Source organism: Amphibalanus amphitrite, unplaced genomic scaffold, assembly GCF_019059575.1.
Source record: "Amphibalanus amphitrite isolate SeventyFive unplaced genomic scaffold, NRLGWU_Aamphi_draft 000481F_arrow, whole genome shotgun sequence".
In the NCBI taxonomy this organism is placed as follows: domain Eukaryota; kingdom Metazoa; phylum Arthropoda; class Thecostraca; order Balanomorpha; family Balanidae; genus Amphibalanus; species Amphibalanus amphitrite.
In genome coordinates this window covers 216,441-236,654 of record NW_024881975.1, presented here as the reverse complement: position 1 = coordinate 236,654, position 20,214 = coordinate 216,441, and the positions used below count along the sequence as shown (strand labels likewise).

At 55.5% G+C, this 20,214-nt stretch overlaps 1 protein-coding gene across 1 annotated transcript; it reads left to right on the top strand.

Moving 5' to 3' along the window:
- The first annotated feature begins 66 nt into the window (after positions 1-66).
- On the top strand, positions 67-18,736 carry LOC122392314 (mediator of RNA polymerase II transcription subunit 25-like). Its single transcript, XM_043387027.1, has 20 exons — positions 67-226; positions 2,607-2,737; positions 2,927-3,115; positions 3,354-3,582; positions 3,859-4,004; positions 4,204-4,304; positions 5,038-5,195; positions 5,473-5,662; positions 6,094-6,258; positions 6,447-6,700; positions 6,914-7,035; positions 7,450-7,612; positions 7,900-8,070; positions 8,297-8,329; positions 8,408-8,510; positions 9,145-9,368; positions 9,719-9,839; positions 10,199-10,371; positions 17,812-18,027; positions 18,295-18,736. The coding sequence occupies exons 2-20, from the start codon at positions 2,619-2,621 to the stop codon at positions 18,424-18,426; spliced, it is 3,009 nt and encodes a 1,002-aa protein (XP_043242962.1). The 5' UTR covers positions 67-226; positions 2,607-2,618; the 3' UTR covers positions 18,427-18,736.
- Positions 18,737-20,214: the final 1,478 nt, after the last annotated feature.

Here is a 20,214-nt window from a genome sequence, read left to right as displayed (position 1 = left end):
CGGCCGCCGATCAGGGCTCAGGTTAGGGGGAGAAGTTCCAAATGTCACGTGACTAATATGCCCTCCGGCGCCCTGTTTTCACCGGCGTGCATAAGAAAGCACGTATCACTTATTTTGATTATTTTTGAGCTATCATCGCATTTGCTCAGGCCATTTGCTGGATGTTGCAGTGATAAGTTATTTTGTTGTTTTCTTCATCTGATTTCGAGCACAACAGCTTAAACAGGTAACAACGAATAAACCTTTGGGTGACAATACATATGCGTTAAGACCGTAAAATAACTATTTATCACTATTTTAACCTTTGCTGTACTGCTACTGTAGGTAAGCAAATGCCTCTGACGAAATTCTCAAAGCCTAAGCTTAACTTGGTGGTTGTGCAAACCCGGCCAGCAGCCGGTCCCGTAGCTCAGTTGGTTAGAGCGTTGGACTCCGCGTGGTGAGAGCACGCGTTCCCGGTTGTGACAGTCCGGGTTCGAAGCGCGACGGGCGCTCGACATTTACGGGCCTCCTGACAGGTATGGTTGCGGTTGGTGGCAGGCCGTAGCCAGGCGAAGTCAGCGAGGGGACCGGCCGTGCGCGGCTTTGTGCGCACGTTAAACTTTGGACTCTAAATTCTGCCATAGTATCGGAATTGCGCGATCGGAGGGTAGAGGGCAGGGTCACCGCAACAAGCTTCGCTTAGCGGTGGCTCTGTCCTTGTGATTCCTTCCCATCAAAAGGTTCGGACTAAATTTATAAAAAAAAACTACGAGTGATCCTCCAGGTAATAATGCACGTCATGCTTCTTGTTAAGTTTTGCAAGAAATTGTTACGTAGATCGAGTTCAGCCGGCGATAGGAAATACATCATGTAGAAATTCAGGAAAACCACAGAAACTGATATCAGGGAAAATTCTGCATGCACAGAAACACTAAACACTCATGTAGGTGCCTACTTTCCACCTAACTTTTCCAAAAAGCTGATTTTCTTGGGGGGGGGGGGGAATCTTCACAAATGCAAAATTTTGAGTTTATGCGGTTGCTGGCCGGGCTTAAGGTGAATCAATTTGAAACTGGTAAGCATGCATTGAATTTAATAGTTGAAAGGTTTGCACAAATTGATATTTTTATGATTTCGCTTGCCTTACTCACATTTAATATTTATATGTGTTGATAACCAGGCAACAGTGTGTGAAACCATTACACATCTAGATTGATTAGACCATTAGGTAGTCGTAAAGCAGGCATCACACTTCTTTTTCCAACCAAGGAGAGGCGCTTTACCCAAAGATGCTTTCTAATCAAACCAAACTAAACCTAACCAAACCTGACCTAACCTTGCCTACAAAATCTACAGCCTAAAACCTACAACCTAAAACCTACAACCTAAAACCTACAACCTAAAACCTACAACCTAAAACCTACAACCTAAAACCTACAACCTAAAACCTACAACCTAAAACCTACAACCTAAAACCTACAACCTAAAACCTACAACCTAAAACCTACAACCTAAAACCTACAACCTAAAACCTACAACCTAAAACCTACAACCTAAAAGTACAACCTACAACCTAAAACATACAACCTAAAACCTTCAACCTAAAACCTACAACCTAAAACCTACAACAACCTAAAACCTACAACCTAAAACCTACAACCTAAAACCTACAACCTAAAACCTACAACCTAAAACCTACAAACTAAAACCTACAACCTAAAACCTACAACCTAAAACCTACATCCTAAAGCCTACAACCTAAAACCTACAACCTAAAACCTGCAACCTAAAACCTACAACCTAAAACCTACAACTTAAAACCTACAACCTAAAACCTACAACTTAAAACCTACAACCTAAAACCTACAACCTAAAACCTACAACCTTTGAACCTACAACCTTTGAACCTACAACCTACAACCTAAAACCTACAACCTAAAACCTACAACCTGAAACCTACAACCTAAAACCTACAACCTAAAACCTACAACCTAAAACCTACAACCTAAAACCTACAACCTAAAACCTACAACCTAAAACCTACAACCTAAAACCTACAACCTAAAACCTACAACCTAAAACCTACAACCTAAAACCTACAACCTAAAACCTACAACCTAAAACCTACAACCTAAAACCTACAACCTAAAACCTACAACCTAAAACCTACAACCTAAAACCTACAACCTAAAACCTACAACCTAAAACCTACAACCTAAAACCTACAACCTAAAACCTACAACCTAAAACCTACAACCTAAAACCTACAACCTAAAACCTACAACCTAAAACCTACAACCTAAAACCTACAACCTAAAACCTAAAACCTACAACCTAAAACCTACAACCTAAAACCTACAACCTAAAACCTACAACCTAAAACCTACAACCTAAAACCTACAACCTAAAACCTACAACCTAAAACCTACAACCTAAAACCTACAACCTAAAACCTACAACCTAAAACCTGCAACCTAAAACCTACAACCTAGCTGTTGGAATAAACAAGTGTGATGCCTGCTTTACTACCGACCATTATACAATATTAGCAGTGCAATGTGTTTTGTCAACCATTTGAATGGCTGTATTACTGATACATATTACATGACCTCATCTGCTCTCAGGTCGCAGCTGTCATGCTGGGTCGTCAGGATCAGACCTTTGATGCTGACGTGGTGTTTGTGGTGGAGGCGACGGCCCTCAATGGCGCCTACCTGCCAGAGATGCTGGACAATTATATCAAACCCACCTTGGAGTAAGTGTTTTTGGCTCGCATGGTCTGCCATTCTTGTTACATTCCCCTGCTAGAGCCTAGATTCAGTTTATAGGTGAATGCCTATTTATGCAGCAGTATCACATGCTGTACTGCCTTTAGGCATACTGAGTCATCACAAACTGTTTGTTATGTATATTGCATTTGATTTGTCTTGCGGTGTGCTTCTAGATACTTTTCCAAGATGGCCACTCCTCCAAGCTCGGCAGCAGATCTGGCCAAGTATGGCGGCCGTCTCTCTGGCACTCTGTTTACCCTGGTGACATTCACCGCGGGGGATGGAGTTCCAGATCCGCCTGTCAACTGCTGTCACCCCACACCGTCCACTGACAAGTTTTTACAATACCTCGAGCATGCTGAGTGAGTTGAGAGGGGCAGGGGACTGCTGGGGCAGTGCAGACAGGAGATGCATCAATTGTGGTGTGATTATCTAACTACGCTTGGATGAAGCTGATTCATTTGGATATTCTTGGTGCCATTTATAGGTGAAATGCAGTGTTGTGCCAAACCGTTGCTCCTCTTGCTGATCGTCATGTAGCTGTCTATCATTGCTGCCTCAGTCAAAAGCGACTTCCACGCCCGACCCTCTCCGCGGCAGGTACATCGGCGGCACGTGCGACAACGTCTCGTGCATCGCCGAAGGTGTGGCGTGCGCGCTGCAGTGTTTCGACGACCTGAAGCAGCAGCTGCGGGAGCCGTCGTCCTCTGGGCCGGCGCAGCGCCACCTGGTGTTGGTGTGCAACTCGCTGCCGTTCCAGCTGCCCGTCCAGGAGACGCCCAGCTTCCTGGGCGCCGGCATGGACCAGCTGATCGCCGGCATCCACGAGGTGCCGGACGGGGTGGCTTGATGGCCTGGTGGAGCGCAGAGTGGGGTAGGGTGAGGTGACGGTTCGCAGCGTAGTAATGGTTATATTGACACACTACATGTGTATATTTACTACACTCTTGTTTGGTAGGATGATGCATTTGGCAGCTGGTGAAATGTCCATTGCTCTAGACAGAAACCCATGCTGTCGTGAAGAGCTGAGAACGACGGCAGTTTTCTCGGAGCAGGCCGGTGTCTCCCGTTGTCCGCCCGGTGCTGACGTTTCCCCTCTCGGCAGCGCTCGATCTACTTCTCCGTGATGTGTCCGCGGCGGCTGGGTGGCATTCAGAAGCTGTTTGAGCAGGCGGGAGGCGACGTGGCGCTGAACCACGCCAAAAACTACACGCGCGACCCGCACCACCTGATTCTGCTCAACAGGTTCAGGTGGGTAGTCCCCCGCCATTGGCCCCGAGCTCCCCTACTCAGCTCTGGGATTCGCTGTAGTTTCTCACTTCCCGGTGACGCCTTGACACTCCTGCTCCAGCCTTGCTTTCGGTACTGTCGGCTGCCGTCCGACATGCCCAACCATCCACCACATCTTTGTGTTGCTCTGACTGACCCGCGCCGCTGTGTGCCCGCGCAGTCTGCAGGAGCAGGCGAGCAGCCAGCCGCCGCCGCAGCAGGTGCCGCAGCAGATGCCGCAGCAGATCGTCATCTCGGCCGGCATGCAGCCGCAGCAGCAAGGTACTGTTTCATTTTCAGGTTCCATCCATCAAATCGAGATTTCATCAACACGACCTCATGTTTTTATTCAAGATTTTCCATGGTCAGATTGACTGCCCGCAACTGGTCACAAGGTTCTCACTCTCAGCACCTAGTAGAGGGGTGCGCAACATCAGGCTGTGGAATATCCCACCAGCACGAGTCAATACTGTCAAAAACTCTATGTTTGGGCGAATTCCTAACAGCTGTAACGCCCTCGTAGCCGCGAACAGTACAGTTGACTTTTTCACGGCAACACTTGGAGCCTTCAGAACTGCTGCATATTCATTCGGTCAGGCCGCCGGTGTGTACTAGCATGTTTCCTTTTAGTGTATACTTTTAGCTTGTTTTCTTTTTAGTGTTGCTTATAGTAGATACCTACCTATGTTATGCCGTGCTTTTAACTACAGTGTTGTGAATCGTTTGTGTTTTCACCTCATCTTGTTTATGATTTTATGTACTGTTTTGACTGCACCCGTTAAAAGGGCGTTTGCCTGTGGGTGCTTGTAGTAAATACAATACAGTACCAAACTACGGACGGCTCGAGCCGTTACAATATTCACTTCATAAAATTTTGTAATCTCTAAAGACATGTCGAATGCGACTTTGGATAATTATAATGCATCATGATGGATTTCGCTTTATCTGCAATGACCGTGTCCGTGTGCAGGTACTTGTACTTGAGTGTGTGTGTTTGTGTGTGTGGGTCCAGCAGGCGCGCCCATCAACAGTCTGACGCCGGGGATGAGCCAGCCGCCGCAGGGCGCCATGAGCCAGCCGCAGATGATCATCAACATGGCCCAGATGCGCACCACCACGCCGCCCAACCAGCGCGCCAGCCCGGTGCCCAGCCAGGGCTACCAGCACCGCCCGGTGGGTACATCTGCGGCAGCCCGACCTGGGCGGGGCGAGGGGTGGTCAGCTGGAGTGTCGCGCTGGGGAGACTGGGGGAGCGTCCAGCTGCAGCGAGCGCAGTTAATTTACTTTACTATACTATTAAGTGTTTAGTACCCGTTCCGACGTCTGACTGTTGTGACTGGGTTGAACTCTCTAACCGCTGACCTCTCTGACCGCTGACCTCTGACATCTGACCGATGAGGCGCTGACATCTCTGACCGCTGACTTCTGTCCGCTGACCTCCGTCCCCCAGATTATGGTGCGCGGTCAGCAGATGATGCAGGCGGGCCGTCCGACGGGCCCGGCCGGGATGCAGGTGATGTCCGGCCTGCGCCAGCAGGGCCCGCCCAACGTCACCGTGCAGACGCCGGCCGGCCAGGGCCTGATGGGCGGCCCGCAGCTGTGGCAGGGCCAGCAGATGGGCCAGCAGCAGGGCATGACCGGTACGGAGCACTCGCCGTCCGCGGGGCGCCACTCGGGACGGACAGCTGCCATAGGGGTCCGGCCCGGCACTGGGGCTGACTGTGCGGCGGCCGGAGGCGGAAAAACATCGTTATTCTGGGCCATGGCGTGTTTCTTTTTGTGGGAGCCTGATAATTATTATAACGATCGAAAAAAATGTTTGTGCTGTTTTGCCCCCTAAATAGTTCCATGAAATGAATATGACAGCTGTCACCCGCCGCCTCGATTACGATTGGTCGCCGCTCGCTGACCCCGTCCTCCGGCAGGTGTTTCTCAGACGCCCCTGTCCTCCGGCAGGTGTTCCTCAGACGCCCCTGTCCTCCGGCAGGTATTCCTCAGACGTCGACCCGTCCTCCGGCAGGTATTCCTCAGACCTGCAACCTGTCTTTTTCTTTTTCCTGTCCTCCGGCAGGTATTCCGCAGACGTCGATGCCCCAGTCAGTGGGCGTTCCGGCGGAGAACTCGGTGCTCAGGTCGCAGCTCAACAAGCCGCCGATGGCCACCAATCCACAGCCGAACCAGGTCTTCCTTCAGCAGCAGCAGCAGCAGCAGCAGCAGCAGCCGGGAATGCAACAGGGTGAGTGGGTCACAGTCAGCAGCGGCCGGGTGGACGCCGATTGGGTCCGCTGTCCATTGAGCTGTACGTCTCCGCAGTACCGGTATGGTTGGTGGTATGATGCGGACACTGTCCGGTTTGGTTTGTCCTTGTCCGCAGTGTCCGGTATGGTTTGTGGTATGATGTGTCCGGTTTCTCCGTGTCCGCAGTGCCCGGTATGGTCGGTGGTATGATGCGGGCGCAGGTGCCGCGTTTCGGCATCCAACAGCAGCAGCAACAGCAGCAGCAGCAGCAACAACAGCAGCAGCAGCAACAGCAACAGCAACCCAAGCCGCCCCAGCAGCAGCAGGGTATGGTGGGCCAGCCGGGGCCCAGCATGCAGCAGCCGCAGTTCCAGCAGCAGCAGCAGCAGCAGGCCCAGCAACAGCAGCAGCAGCCTAGGATGCAGCAGCAGCAGCACCCGGTACGCAGACTGGTGCATCATAAATAATTACTCGCAACTCACTAACAGTGTACAGTATTCAGTTACGCAGATGAGGTTGTCCGGGTAGCTATACCGTTCCATTTGGGATCGTTGAGGCGTGGTCGCGTTGTCCCCCCAGTCCCTGGCTCGCTGAGCGCAGGCACTGCGGCGTCCGTATCTGTCCGTACGCCTGACGGCTCCCTCCGTGCGCAGGTGAAGATCTGGGAGGGCACGCTGGAGTGGTCCGAAAAGAGGATGGGCGAGGCCAACAAGCAGGTGCACTCGATCCCGTGTCAGCTGAGCTGCAGCGCCAACGCCAACGGAGAGCCCGAAGTGTGAGTCGGAGTCCGAACTGGTCCGAGTCGGAGTCATGGGGGTCCGGACTGGCCACACTGGTCCGAGTCGCAGTCACGGGGGGTCCCGACTGGCCACACTGGTCCGAGCCGGAGTTACTGGTGCCAGATGGGTGACCGGGACAGGGGATAGGAGGAGATACTAATAGGCAGGGGAGATAGCGAAGAACCTCCCCTGGGATCAAACAAACGACGATAGAGTGAACAGATATGTAGGTCCATCCACTTATTTGTCTACACATACTTGTGGAAAGTCACTTGGTGAAATATTGTAGCCTCGGCACACGATATGCGGTCGCCGACTTACTCGATGCGCAGCCGGGGCTGCGGTTTTACTGACCAAACTCCAGTGTGTTGTCCGTGAGTGACCGTTTTCTTCCCTCTCCCGCACCGCAGGAAGGCGGACAACTGGCCCAACAAGCTGATGATGCAGCTCATCAACCGCAACGTCATCAGCACCATCGGCAAGGCCTACTTCGACAACATCCGCTCGGTCAAGTTCAACCTGCAGCCGTGCGAGCCGCTGGAGCGACTCAGCCAAGTGATGAGCAGCGGCAGCGTGAGTGGCCGGGACGGGACAGTGTGGTGTCACCGGACGGGTCACGGGACAGTGTCACCGGACGGGTCACGGGACAGTGTCACCAGACGGGTCACGGGACGGTGTGGTGTCACCCGACGGGTCACGGGACGGTGTGGTGTCACCGGACGGGTCACGGGACAGTGTCACCGGACGGGTCACGGGACAGTGTCACCGGACGGGTCACGGGACGGTGTGAAGTCTGACAATAATGTAGCGACTGGACGCTGCCGGCGCCGAGGCGCTGACGGTGTCCTCTCGGTCCCCAGACCGGCTGCGTCTACTTCAACTCGACCACGCCGACGGACGTCAAGGTGATGATGCTGCTGTACGCCGCCGAGAAGCAGACCTACTTCGGTTTCATCCCCAACGATCAGACCGGCTTCATCGAGAAACTCAAGGAAGTCATGGCCAAGCAGAAACAGTATCTGACACTCAAGGTAGCTGAAAGATCAGACGTGTGTCCTGTCCTGGGACTTCTGTTGAGCTGTACCGTAGGGATGTGGTTGCAAAGTAACTCCCAATTCCAAAGTAACTGGGTGTAGGTACATGAAATGTACATGCATTTACTTCCGCGGCTTTGTTTTACATAGCTTGTGTTTGGGTGTCTGCTAGATGAAATGTTTCTGTTGCTGCTATGATGCCTTTTTCTTTCTGCCTTTGCAGCAGAGGCACCAACAACAGCAGCAGCAACAGCAGCAGCAGCAGATGGCTGGCGCGGCGCAGCAGCAGATGGCTGGGCCGGGCCAGCCGCAGCAGCAGCAGCCACAGCCGCAGCAGCCGCCAGGCGGCGCCATGGCCGGTCCGCGACCCAGCGTGCTGATCCAGCAGACCAACCCGATGACGCTGGGCGGCGGCCAGCTGTCTCAGGGCGAGACAGGTCAGTGGCCTCACAGGGTGAGACAGACCAGTGGCCTCACAGGGCGAGACAAGTCATGGTCTCACAGGGCGAGACAAACCGGTGGTCCTCAGTTCAACAGTCACTCTCAGGGGCTTTGTCCAAGGCCTTGTACGCAGCTGGACCGGTCGCATGTATTTGGTAGGTTCGCGACGACTCCGGAGTGCTCGAATGACCTGTTGTGACCCGGTGTGACCTGTCTGACCCTGTGTGACCTGTCTGACCCAGTTTGACCTGTTGTGACCCTGTGTGACATATTGTGACCCGGTGTGACCTGTCTGACCTGGTGTGACCTGTCTGATCTGGTGTGACCTGTCTGACCTGGTGTGACCTGTTGTGACCTGGTGTGACCTGTCTGACCCGGTGTGACCTGTCTGACCCGGTGTGACCTGTCTGACCCGGTGTGACCTGTCTGACCCAGTGTGACCTGTCTGATGTGGTGTGACCTGTTGTGACCCGGTGTGACCTGTCTGACCCGTTGTGACCCGATGTGACCTGTTTGACCTGGTGTGACCTGTCTGACGTGGTGTGACCTGTTGTGACCCATTGTGACTTGTTGTGACCCGGTGTGACCTGTCTGACCTGGTGTGACCTGTCTGGCCCGGTGTTCCGGCAGGCGGTGTGCGCGGCCGCGCCCCTCAGACGGCCGGGCCGGCCGGCGCGCGGCCCCCTCTGATGACGCACGGCGCCCAGTTCGCGGTGGGCGCCGGCGGGCCGCAGATGCAGATCAACATGAACCAGCAGCAGGCGCAGCCGCAGCAGCTGCAGCAGCAGCTCCTCCAGCAGCAGCAGCAGCAGCAGCAGCCCCGGCAGCAGATGCCCGCTAGCAACGTGCCGCAGGTCAGCCCCCTCCCCCGCCCCCAATACATTGAGTCGGTGAAAAGTTAACCATGATTACCCGGCCTCGAACCTCGGAGGAGCCAATAGCATGATCCCAGTAATGTTACTGGCTGCTCATGAGAATCGCTATGTGCTCTTCGTTCGCTTGGTATCGAAGCTTTTTATTTCAAACATTTTGAAACTTAGGCTAGTCAATTCTGTGAAGAATGTGTGGACTGTGGAATATTAAGGTGTTTGTTTCGCTTTGGGCCTCCAACCGGCGCTCTTGCGGATTTGATCCCTTTGTCCGCCATGAGTGTCCGTGGGACCCTGTCTCCGCGGCTGAGTGTGGCCGCCGGTCCGTCTCTGAGTGTCCCGCGGTACAATACCCCGTGTCTGCCGCCGAGTGCGGCCGCCGGTCCGGCTCTGAGTGTCCCGTGGTACAATACCCCGTGTCTGCCGCCGAGTGCGGCCGCCGGTCCGTCTCTGAGTGTGCCGTGGTACAATACCCCGTATCTGCCACCGAGTGTGGCCGCCGGTCCGTCTCTGAGTGTCCCGTGGTACAATACCCCGTGTCTGCCGCCGAGTGTGGCCGCCGGTCCGTCTCTGAGTGTCCCGTGGTACAATACCCCGTGTCTGCCGCCAAGTGTGGCCGCCGGTCCGTCTCTGAGTGTCCCGTGGTGCAATACCCCGTGTCTGCCGCCGAGTGTGGCGGCCGGTCCGTCTCTGAGTGCCCCGTGGTACAATACCCCGTGTCTGCCGCCGAGTGTGGCCGCTGGTCCGTCTCTGAGTGTGCCGTGGTACAATACCCCGTGTCTGCCGCCGAGTGTGGCCGCCGGTCCGTCTTTGAGTGTGCCGTGCCGTGCGGCAGGGCGCGCTGGCCTCCCAGCTGGCCTCTCAGCCGACGGGCCACGCCGAGCGGCACCAGAACCTGATGCAGATGCAGCAGCTGCGGCAGCAGCTGGCCAGGATGGCGCAGAAGGAGCTGCAGTACAAACAGCAGCAGGACCACGTCCACCACCAGGTGAGTCGGCGGGAGGACCACGTCCACCACCAGGTGAGTCGGCGCGAGGACTACGTCCACCACCAGGTGAGTCGGCGGGAGGACCACGTCCACCACCAGGTGAGTCGGCGGGAGGACCACGTCCACCACCAGGTGAGTCGGCGGGAGGACCACGTCCACCACCAGGTGAGTCGGCGGGAGGACCACGTCCACCACCAGGTGAGTCGGCGGGAGGACCACGTCCATCACCAGGTGGGTCGGCGGGAGGACCACGTCCACCACCAGGTGAGTCGGCGGGAGGACCACGTCCACCACCAGGTGAGTCGGCGCGAGGACTACGTCCACCACCAGGTGAGTCGGCGGGAGGACCACGTCCACCACCAGGTGAGTTGGCGGGAGGACCACGTCCACCACCAGGTGAGTCGGCGGGAGGACCACGTCCACCACCAGGTGAGTCGGCGGGAGGACCACGTCCAACCACCAGGTGAGTCGGCGGGAGGACCACGTCCACCACCAGGTGAGTCGGCGTGAGGACCACGTCCACCACCAGGTGAGTCGGCGGGAGGACCATAATCGGGTCAGCAGCAGAGCAGGTGGAAGGCAGCAGCCCCTGCTCTGCTCTAGCTTAGGGGGAGACCGGCGGAATCATAGCGGTCTGTCCCGTCTTCAGACCCGTTTATTCAGCCTCGAATGTCCTCGATATCTGCAACGGCTCCAATGGCTGACAAGAACAGTGTAATGTCGGCCGTCGGGCTGAGGAGGATCGGACTGACATTTGGCCCGTCTACTTAGCTATCAAGCCCGCCGCCGAGAACTCTTCACGGCAGGATTCTTTAGTCTCGGTAGCTGATAAGCTGTCCTTCGGACCCCAAGGTCGTCCTTAGTTCGTGCTACGCTGGAACCTGAATGACTCGGCTAGTCGGCATGTGAGCTTTTCGGATGTCTCTCAACATACGTATACCGGCTTCAGAGCCCCGAGGGAACAACAGGACATATTATGCTATGTCCGACGTCGTCATGTAACTGAGGTTTTTATCCGTCGCTGGCTGGGCAACAAACGCGTCATTCAACGTCAGGCCGTTATCGCAAAGAGGATGAGAACATACAGCCTACGACCTTTCGGCGGGCCAGTGGACAATGAACATGACGAAACAGCTAACATGAGTGTCATATAGCCGCAGCTACTCTTCCAATACTGCTGTGATGGCGTACGGGGCATTCCACGTCAAATCAAACACCGAAATCCGTCATCCCCTTCGATTTTTCTGAAAATTTGTAGGCAGACTGGGCATGGTTCAAAACTGAGTTACGTATAATATTTTCGAAATTTGATAACGTATCGCTGAGATATAGGCCATCGAATATAGCGAAAAATGCCACACATCAATTTTTTAAATGGCTATAACTCTGGTTCCCTTTCTGGTATCAAAATTATATTAACAGGGTCTTATAGGCAATTGATAAGGCTTTGATTTTTAATTATAAAATTAAATTGAAGTGACCTTGAAATGCATTTGACCTTAAATTAAAACAGAAAATTTAAATAGCAAAAAACACGTCACCTTCGATTTGGGTAATTTTTACATATTATGTCCGTCACAATGTTCCTAACCATCTGTGAAAAAATTGGAGTGGGCCATTCATAACTTTCGCGGCAAACGCCGTTTTCATGCATCAACATCACGCAACCGCGCGTGACCTTGAAAGACAGAGTCAAGACATGCTTGCTTGTGTACACTTTCTGAAATGAATGATTGCTGATTAGTGATATCCCAAACTCTGCGAGAATGGAAATGCATAGTCATCGTAGTCAAGCATTCACGTTCCATAGTAAAAGTGTTTCAGGCAAACGGTATTTTGCGGTGAATTTTGAGCCGTGTGGAAATGCATCATGAAGTAAATTCAACGAAAACATTATCACGCAATGATATCTTCACGTCTTTTGATCTTCACTATACGAAAGAACATACATTTTTTTAGTATGTATGGGGAATTTCTAGTTAATCCAATAATAAATATGGCAGTTAGAGGCCTGCTAAGAGTAACATGTCGCCGGCTGAGGCGGGCTCGGCCGGTGCGGGAAACGCAGCAATCACAATTTTGTGTTTACACGTTCATATTTCAATTGTTTACCAACCGATTTTCACAATTCTTTCACCATAAGATTGCCTGTACATTTCTTAGTCTTCTCACAAAATTTGACGCGAATCGAACGTAATCAGCGGTAGGGAGCGCGATGTAAAGACGGAACCGTTCCGTTCCGTCCCGGCACAGTCTACAATTCAGGCGGCGCGTAGCGGTCGGCGCCGGCTGTCGAGTCGCCGCGTCGCTGCGGCGACAGGATGTTCACTTTACACCGCTATTACTAGAACAGTTGTGAACCGATTTTCTTATTGCTTGCACGATGAGATGTCCAATTCAATTCTTAACAGGTAGACATAATTAATTTCGCATTAATCTTATGAGATATTGGCGAAAAACAGGAGGGGTGGGCGAAATTCGCTCTTCCCCCTCCACTGCGCGTGCTAACATACGTTTGCATATGTGCAATTTTCTTCAAAACTTATGAATGGCCCACTCTAATTTTTTCACAGGTTGTTAAGAATATGGTAGGCAATAAAATATATGAAAATGAGCCAAATCGAAGGTGACGTGTTTTTTGCTATTTCAATATTTGTGCTTAACAACAGAGTTAAGCAAATTTCAAGGTCATATATTTAAGTAGGTGCAATTCTAAACAAATGCTTAAGAAATAACCTAAACAGTAAGGTTTATTTCATTCAAATCAAACAAGTACAACCAAAGTTATGGTCGTTCAAAAATATAAAGATGCAACATTTTGTAAAAATTTGATGCCCTATATTTAGAAGACCTGTGGTCAGAATGTGCAAAAAACATCAATGTAATGTCCGGGGCCACACAGGAACTCGCTCACAAATTTATAATGAAATCGCTGATGGTAAGGTGCAAAACAGCCGATTTTTGTTCGATTTGACGTGGAATACGGAACCAAACGCTGGTGACGTGAGCTGTGACTGGCTTCACAGCAAGATAGGTGGTCTCGCTAGTCTGCCTTAACCCGCGCCCCAGTGGCGGTCTCAGCCAACTTCGCCCTAGTGGGGGGGGGGGGGGCATATGTTACCACCCACCTCTAACTCAAAAACCAAGAGGACTAGAAAGACGCGGTAAAAAGCAGTCGATAGCTCTCAATGCGTACGTTTGAAAGTATTTCAGTCATTTTTCATCTTAGAGCAATATTGGGGTCACCAGAGGTCATCAAAGGTCAAAATTTGCCAATTGTCATTATATTTTTCAGAAAACATGCCGTTATCTCAGGAACTATGGCAGCTAGAAAAACGCATGGAACAGCAATCGATAGCTTTTGAACTCTTCTTTTGATAAGGTCATTATCAAAATTGACCTCAGGTCAACGGTTTAGCCTCCAGAGGGCAAAAACTCCAAAAATAGCTGTTTTTACGAAAAGTGTTTTTCGACAATAACTTTCGACTACAAAAAGCCACGACATTTCTATTGCCAGAATCGTGTTCCTCTCGCCGAGACGCGTCGAATGAACTATAATTTGACCTTGAAAGGTCAACTTGAAAATTTGACCTCAGGTCAAGGTCATGACCTGACCGGAAAAGTTCATGTTTCATATCAGTCGATGCGTCTCAACAAGACAAACACAAAGAGACCATCCCCAGCGTTCTAACTCTTTCCAATCGCGAGTTATTGGCAAAAATCTGTTTGTAGCCTCAAATGACCTCGGATGACCTTTCTAGAGGCTATCAGCAAAAATGACACCTAGGTCATCACGGGTGGTCCAAATCATTGTGATTCTGAAATATTTGGACTGTTCCTATGCGTACACACGGATCTAGAGGCATTTTCATTTTTCTCCATTGACTTGTAATGGAAAGGTCACGCCACTGACCTGACCTTAGGTTACGGATATAAAAGATCCGAGATATACAAATTGTAGGCGCCCATAACAGCATGCAATCCACCAAGTTTAAAACATTTCTGACAAACACTGCAGGCTGGACATGATTGCAAACTTTTTTATGTTTGGTCAGTTAACTTGACCTGGTGACCTGACATGACATGACCTGGGGTCAAAAATTTCACACATTGTCCAAAATTGATGTACCAAAAGCTACCCCAAGCGGCGCGGCGCTACGCGCCGCGGTTTTTTATTCACACGCAAAAAACGCGACAGGGTGGTAACATATGCCCCCCCCCCCCCACTGCGAAGGTTAAATGTGTTAGTCAAACGGATGCATCAAGGGGCAAGACCTAAAAAGTTACCGGCGGCCGGCCATGAATCCGTTTATGGTTCGCTATACGGGCCACCGTGTCCATGGCAGGTGCTGTGGTCTGCCCCCCTCCCCAGTCCCCTCCCTGCAACCGCCCGTGCGATAAACAGCGTCACACCGATCCGTCGGTAGGTGGGGGTGGGGGGCATTCGCCAGGGAAAGGGGGAAACGGATCATGGTCCGGCAACTCGGCCTGTCGGCTGGTTTCTGTAAGGCTTTGAACTATGAACGTTACTATTAATATTGTTCTGAAAGTCGTTCGTGATTTGACCGGTAGGTCGAATCCACCCCCCCCCCCCCTTCCCCTCCCCGAGTGCCTGGCGCCGCCTCTGGCGTGACCGGAGCGCCGGGTCACGCAGTCAGCTGACGCGCACGGCAGTCCTCCCGCGGCAGCGCCGGAGGGCGGGCGTGGCTGCGAGGGGCGACCGAGTGGTGGAGAGCGGCCGCACATCGATACGGTGCGACTGTTTGGTGGCATTTCTCGGTCCGTGGTGGTGCCAGCTGTGCGGACTGTGATGCTGAGCGCGCGCCGCCCCGGGAGGGGGGATGACGTCGGCCCCCCAGTCGGAGGACGGGGACTGGACGGAACTCCTCAGCGAGGAATGTCGGCCGTCGCCCCCCGGGGCTGAGCAAGATCTCGCGGCCGGTGATCGGAATGAGAAAGACATATGTGAGCCTACTGATTTAGTAGATCAAGGCAATGGCGAGCCAGCTGCTGAGCTCACTACTGAAAGGGGTGGCGAACCGAGTCGTGCGCGGGGGAACGAGTTGGCTGAGCTCATTGAGGAGCTTGGTGATCTCAGCTGTGTGTTAGAGTCGGGCGAGCCTGGCAGCTATTCCCCGGTGTTGCAGGCGGAAGAGCCCAGCGAGTTGTGTGACTTTTTCGCATCACAATGCTCACCGCCACCGCCAGAAGTTGACCTTAATGTCAACCTTGTGGCTGACGCAGATGCTGAGCCTGGCTGCCAATCAAGTGGCGAGAGAAATGCTGCATTGTTAGGTGAACGTATTGTTGAACTAAATGAGGAAGCCGTTCAACTGGTTCAGGAATTGATTGAGGATTCTTGTTTACTCGAGTCAAGAGAGCCAGCCACTGCGCGACATCTACCTCTGACTGAACAGAGCAGTGAGCCGAGCCAGTTGTTCGACTCTGAATCTCCGTCGCCGGCGTTGGAGGCCGCCCTGGGTTCGGAATCACTACCGACTGGCTTTACGTCTGACAGCTCGCTCGTCCTCCGACTGGCCGGGGAGGGCGGCGGTGGGCTGACGGACGCAGTCGGTGGACCCAGCGGTGACCAGTTCCGCGCACTGCCTGCCGTTCCTGGCTCGGGGCCGACTGGTGGGGCGGCCGGCGACTCGGCTGGGATGGCACCAGGGACCAGGGACGCCGCCGGGGGTGCGTCCCGCTCCGATGTCAGTGACAGCGTGCAGCGGTCGGTTCCACTGCTACTGGGTGACGAGCTGAGTGAGATTCTCGAGCTCAGCAGCGTTCCCTCGCCTCCGTGGACAGAGTCGAGTGATAAAGTGAAAGGTAGAGAAGATCGCTACGTAAATCGTGTCCGGGACTTACCGAGTGGTGTTTTACTTACTGACGTGGGTATTGAACTCACTGACGACCCGAATCCTGGTCTATTTATTGAACCAGGCGGGGACAAAAGACAGGAAGACGACATTGATATCAGGCGACATGTGTCAATCGGATCGGCCAGCTGCCTCGGGTCTTCACATCCTGATCAACTGAATGGCGAACACCCGGACCGTCCTGGGACAGTGTATCCGCCATTGCCTTCCAACGCCACGGAACAGGCCGAGTCCCCCCAATCGTCCGAACTGGAGGCACGTGTAAGTGAGACCGGGCGCGCGCAGACCGTAACAGAAAGTGCTGCTGCTCGCGGGTCGCCGCAGTCGGCTGTAGAGAATCGGGCCGCGCTGTACGGACACCCGGGCAGCGACTCTTACCAGATAGTGGAGTCTGAGCGTCCCGCGCGGCCTCCCGAGACTGAAGGAGACGCCACATCCCGTGATGAGCCCTGCGACTATTTGGCTGGACTGGTACACCGTGTGAGCGAGGTTAGGGGTGCGGAGATGTCAGATCAGCCCACTATTGCGGAACACGCTGGTCAGCCACAGCAGAGGAGTGAGCCGTATGAACTCTTCGAGTCAGACGTCTTCCAGTTACCGACGCCGCGGCCCGAGCGGCCAGCGGTGGCCGGACCGGACGAGGCGGGCCACCCGCTGACCGAGGGACTCCATTCAGACGAGTCTCGCAGCTGTGGCGGTATCTCCGAGTCCGGTGTGCCGGCTGATGGCGAGTTCTCGGGGTGGGACGGCCGGCCGGTCCCGGCCGAGACTGAGCCCGGGTCGGGGCGGCCGTCGGGGCTCAGAGCGGCCCTCAGTGACCGCAGTCCTGCGCGGGACGCCGACGGGCCCAGCAGCCTGTCCTCCGCGTCGATAAGTTCAGATGGAAGTCCTTGGCGTGAGTTGTTGGAGTCTGAAGGTCTGGGCCTGGAGCCGGCACCGGCCGCGCTGAGCTCTGAGTCTGCTGAGTCGGCCGAGTTGGGACGGCCCCCGAGTGCGGGACGGGGTTCAGCCGAGTGGCGCCGGCCCGCCGGACCGTCCCCGGAGAGTGCCCCGGAGCAGCCCGGGTCCGAGCAGGGCGCCCAGTGGCTCAGTGAGCCGACAGTGCGGTCCAGCGATGAGCCGCAAGGACAGGCCTGTGAAGGCGGCCGCTTGGAACTGGATACAGAACAGTCTGACAGTCTGACTCCTTCCCAGTCCGGGGAGAACATAGCCGATATTTTAGAGATGATGAACGTTTTATCGCCGGATCCTGAACAGAGCGATGAGTGCCACGAGTTAGAGGAGTTGGTTCGCCGACTGAGTGAGGTAAGCGAGAGTTATCACCCTGCCACCTCTTGACATATTCCAGGCTCCCTCGTTGACCCATACCTTCTCACTGCTCAGAACAAAGTTCATTTATAGTGTTTTGTTTGTAATTTTGTTGCTTGTTTTTTTTTTCTTTGATATAATGAATAATGATGTTTCGTTTGTATTAAAAACCAGTCTAGTGAGCTGTTAAGCTGTGCAGAGCGGCAAGAAACTGGGTGCACCGTTTGACGCCTTTCCGTCTGTGTTTTTTTTTCAGTTCCAGCCGGGCGCCAGCGGCCAGATGGTTCAGGGCGCCGGCGGTCAGATGGTGCAGGGCGCCGGCGGTCAGATGGTGCAGCCGGGCGGCCAGATGGTGCCGCCGGGAGGCGCGCAGTCCGCCGCCGGCGGCGTGGTCTCCCAGCAGGGCGCCGTGCCCGTCCAGGCGCGCCAGCAGATGGATTCGGCGCCCGGACTGCGCACCCTGCTCCAGCAGGTGAGAGCCGCCGGCCGGCCGGGGCGGGCTGTCACACTGAATGCTGGTCTCCCGGCGGCTTCTCTTTTGACAATTTGTTGTGGTCCCTCCTCGCCTGTCTACAGTAACTCCTCTGCGTATCCCCGTTGTATGTCATTTTTCTTGTGATCTCGTTTTTCACACGCCCCATGTAACCCCCTATATACATACTCGCACCGCACTCGGTGGTGTGACCCTCCCCAATTCCCCATCGAACGCCGTGTGACGCCCTGTGCCCGCTGTCCGCAGAACTACCGGCCCCAGATGATCCAGCGGCCGCCGGGGCCGATCGGTATCATGATGGGCGGCCAGCCGGGCCAGATGGCCCCGCAGCAGCCCGGACAGATGGACGACCCGGGCATGCACGACTTCCTCAACTAGAGCGGCGCGCCGCCGCCGGCCGGCCGTACCGGGGGCCTGGTACCGGGCGGTGTCGCCGACCGTGTGTGTGGCGCCGGCCGGCGGTCGGCCGACACCGGCGGAGGCACCCTCCCGGACGGACCGTGTGACGCGCCGGAGTCGGCCTGCGTCTCCCCCACGGACGCCGCCGCTGGTCCCGCGGCTGGCGATGCGGCCCTGTCCGCTGCTGCCGGCTCGGGGACTGCCGCCGCGACTGTGATCGTTGGAGCGGCTTCTTGCGCTGCCGCCGCTGCTACTGTGATCCCTGCACAGGCTTCTCCCGCTGCCGCCGCTGCTACTGTGATCCCTGCACAGGCTTCTCCCGCTGCCGCCGCCGCTACTGTGATCCCTGCACAGGCTTCTCCCTCTGCCGCCGCCGCTACTGTGATCCCTGCACAGGCTTCTCCCGCTGCCGCCGCTGTTCTCCCTGCTGCCCCCAGTGGTGGCTCTCTCGCTCCGCTCGCCGGCTCTGCTGCCGTCTCTGGCTGGCCCGGCTCCCCGGACAGCTCGGCTGAATTTCCGGACTTTACGGCGCTGGCGTCCGACGGTTCTCCAGCAGCAGACTCGGCCGTCGCACGGGCGCCGCCCCTGCCGGCTGTCCCGGGGGCCCTCCCGGCGGACGGAGCCTCTGACCCGGACAGACCGTGCTGTGTGCCGCCCGATGTGCCGGAACCGACGGCCGGCTCCATGCCGGACTTCCTGGACCTGCTGGGCAGCCCTCCTGCTGAATGTCGACCGAGGGTCGGGTCCGATAGCAGCCCTGTCGGCCCCGAGGACGTGGTGCCGGCGGACAGAGCGAGTGGGCCGGCTGACCCAGCGGACAGCACGGCGCCCGCAGACACGGGGACGCCGAGCTCACCAACAGGTCTGGCCGGCGCCTCTGGGGACCCGGCTCAGCCCACGCGAGGTGACAGTCATTTAGCGAGACATGCTACTCTGCCGCCAAGGGATTGCGCTGCTAAGCCCAGAGGAACGTTCATTTCCTCTGAGGACTCGGCGCGCGTGACTAGAGCTCGCCTGACCGGACGTGCGGCAAAGTCGAGGAGCAAGTCTCCCGCTCCCAGCTCTGAAGACTCTGATCCGGCAGCGGAGGCCAGCCGTCGTCCTGGCGCGGCCAAGAGCTGGAACTCGGAGCTGTTTGCCCACCTGCCGGACCTGGCGACTGTGATGGCGAGCCCGCCTCGGCGCAGGAGGTGTCCCTACTGCCAGCCCCGCCCCCGGTCGGCAGAGCCCGACTCCGACCCCGCCGGCGGTGATGCCACAGGCACCGCGTCAGGCACATCCATCGTGATGGAGGCCTCCGGCATCACCATCCACATGCCGGACGTCTCGAACCTCGCGTCTGGCGCCGCGGTCCCAGCTGGGACGTCAGGGCGCGCGGCCCGAAATAGAGGTACGGCCCGGCTGCTGACCGGCACGGCGCGGAAGCTGAAGGATAAGGTGCGCAGCAAGCCCCGCAGAGCCAAAGGCACCCCCACAGCGCCGAACAGTACGGCCCGAGGGAAGGACAGCCGGCCCGTGTCGTCGGGCAGTGTGGGGACCAGGGTGTTCCTGTGTGAGGGCACGCGCGCCAGTCTGGTGCCGGCGAGCGAGTCGGGCGCGGCGCCCGGCGCGCGGGAGTTTATCCTGGTGCGGAGTGCCGACCGTCAGAGCGCGGCGCTGCGCGCGCCCCACGGAGCCGTGCTGGCGGTGGCGCCGCCCGGCGCCGCCTTCGCGCCCGTGCGCCGTCTGCCCGCGCTACCGGTGCGTCAGGGGCGCACGTCGCGCGCG

Bases quoted from the DNA above. Each gene is read 5' to 3' on its own strand.
- LOC122392314 (XM_043387027.1), top strand. From the start codon at position 2,619: ATGCTGGGTCGTCAGGATCAGACCTTTGATGCTGACGTGGTGTTTGTG. The intron at 3,116-3,353 runs GTGAGTTGAGAG...TCTCCGCGGCAG, and splicing joins CAATACCTCGAGCATGCTGA to GTACATCGGCGGCACGTGCG. The intron at 6,259-6,446 runs GTGAGTGGGTCA...CCGTGTCCGCAG, and splicing joins GCAGCCGGGAATGCAACAGG to TGCCCGGTATGGTCGGTGGT.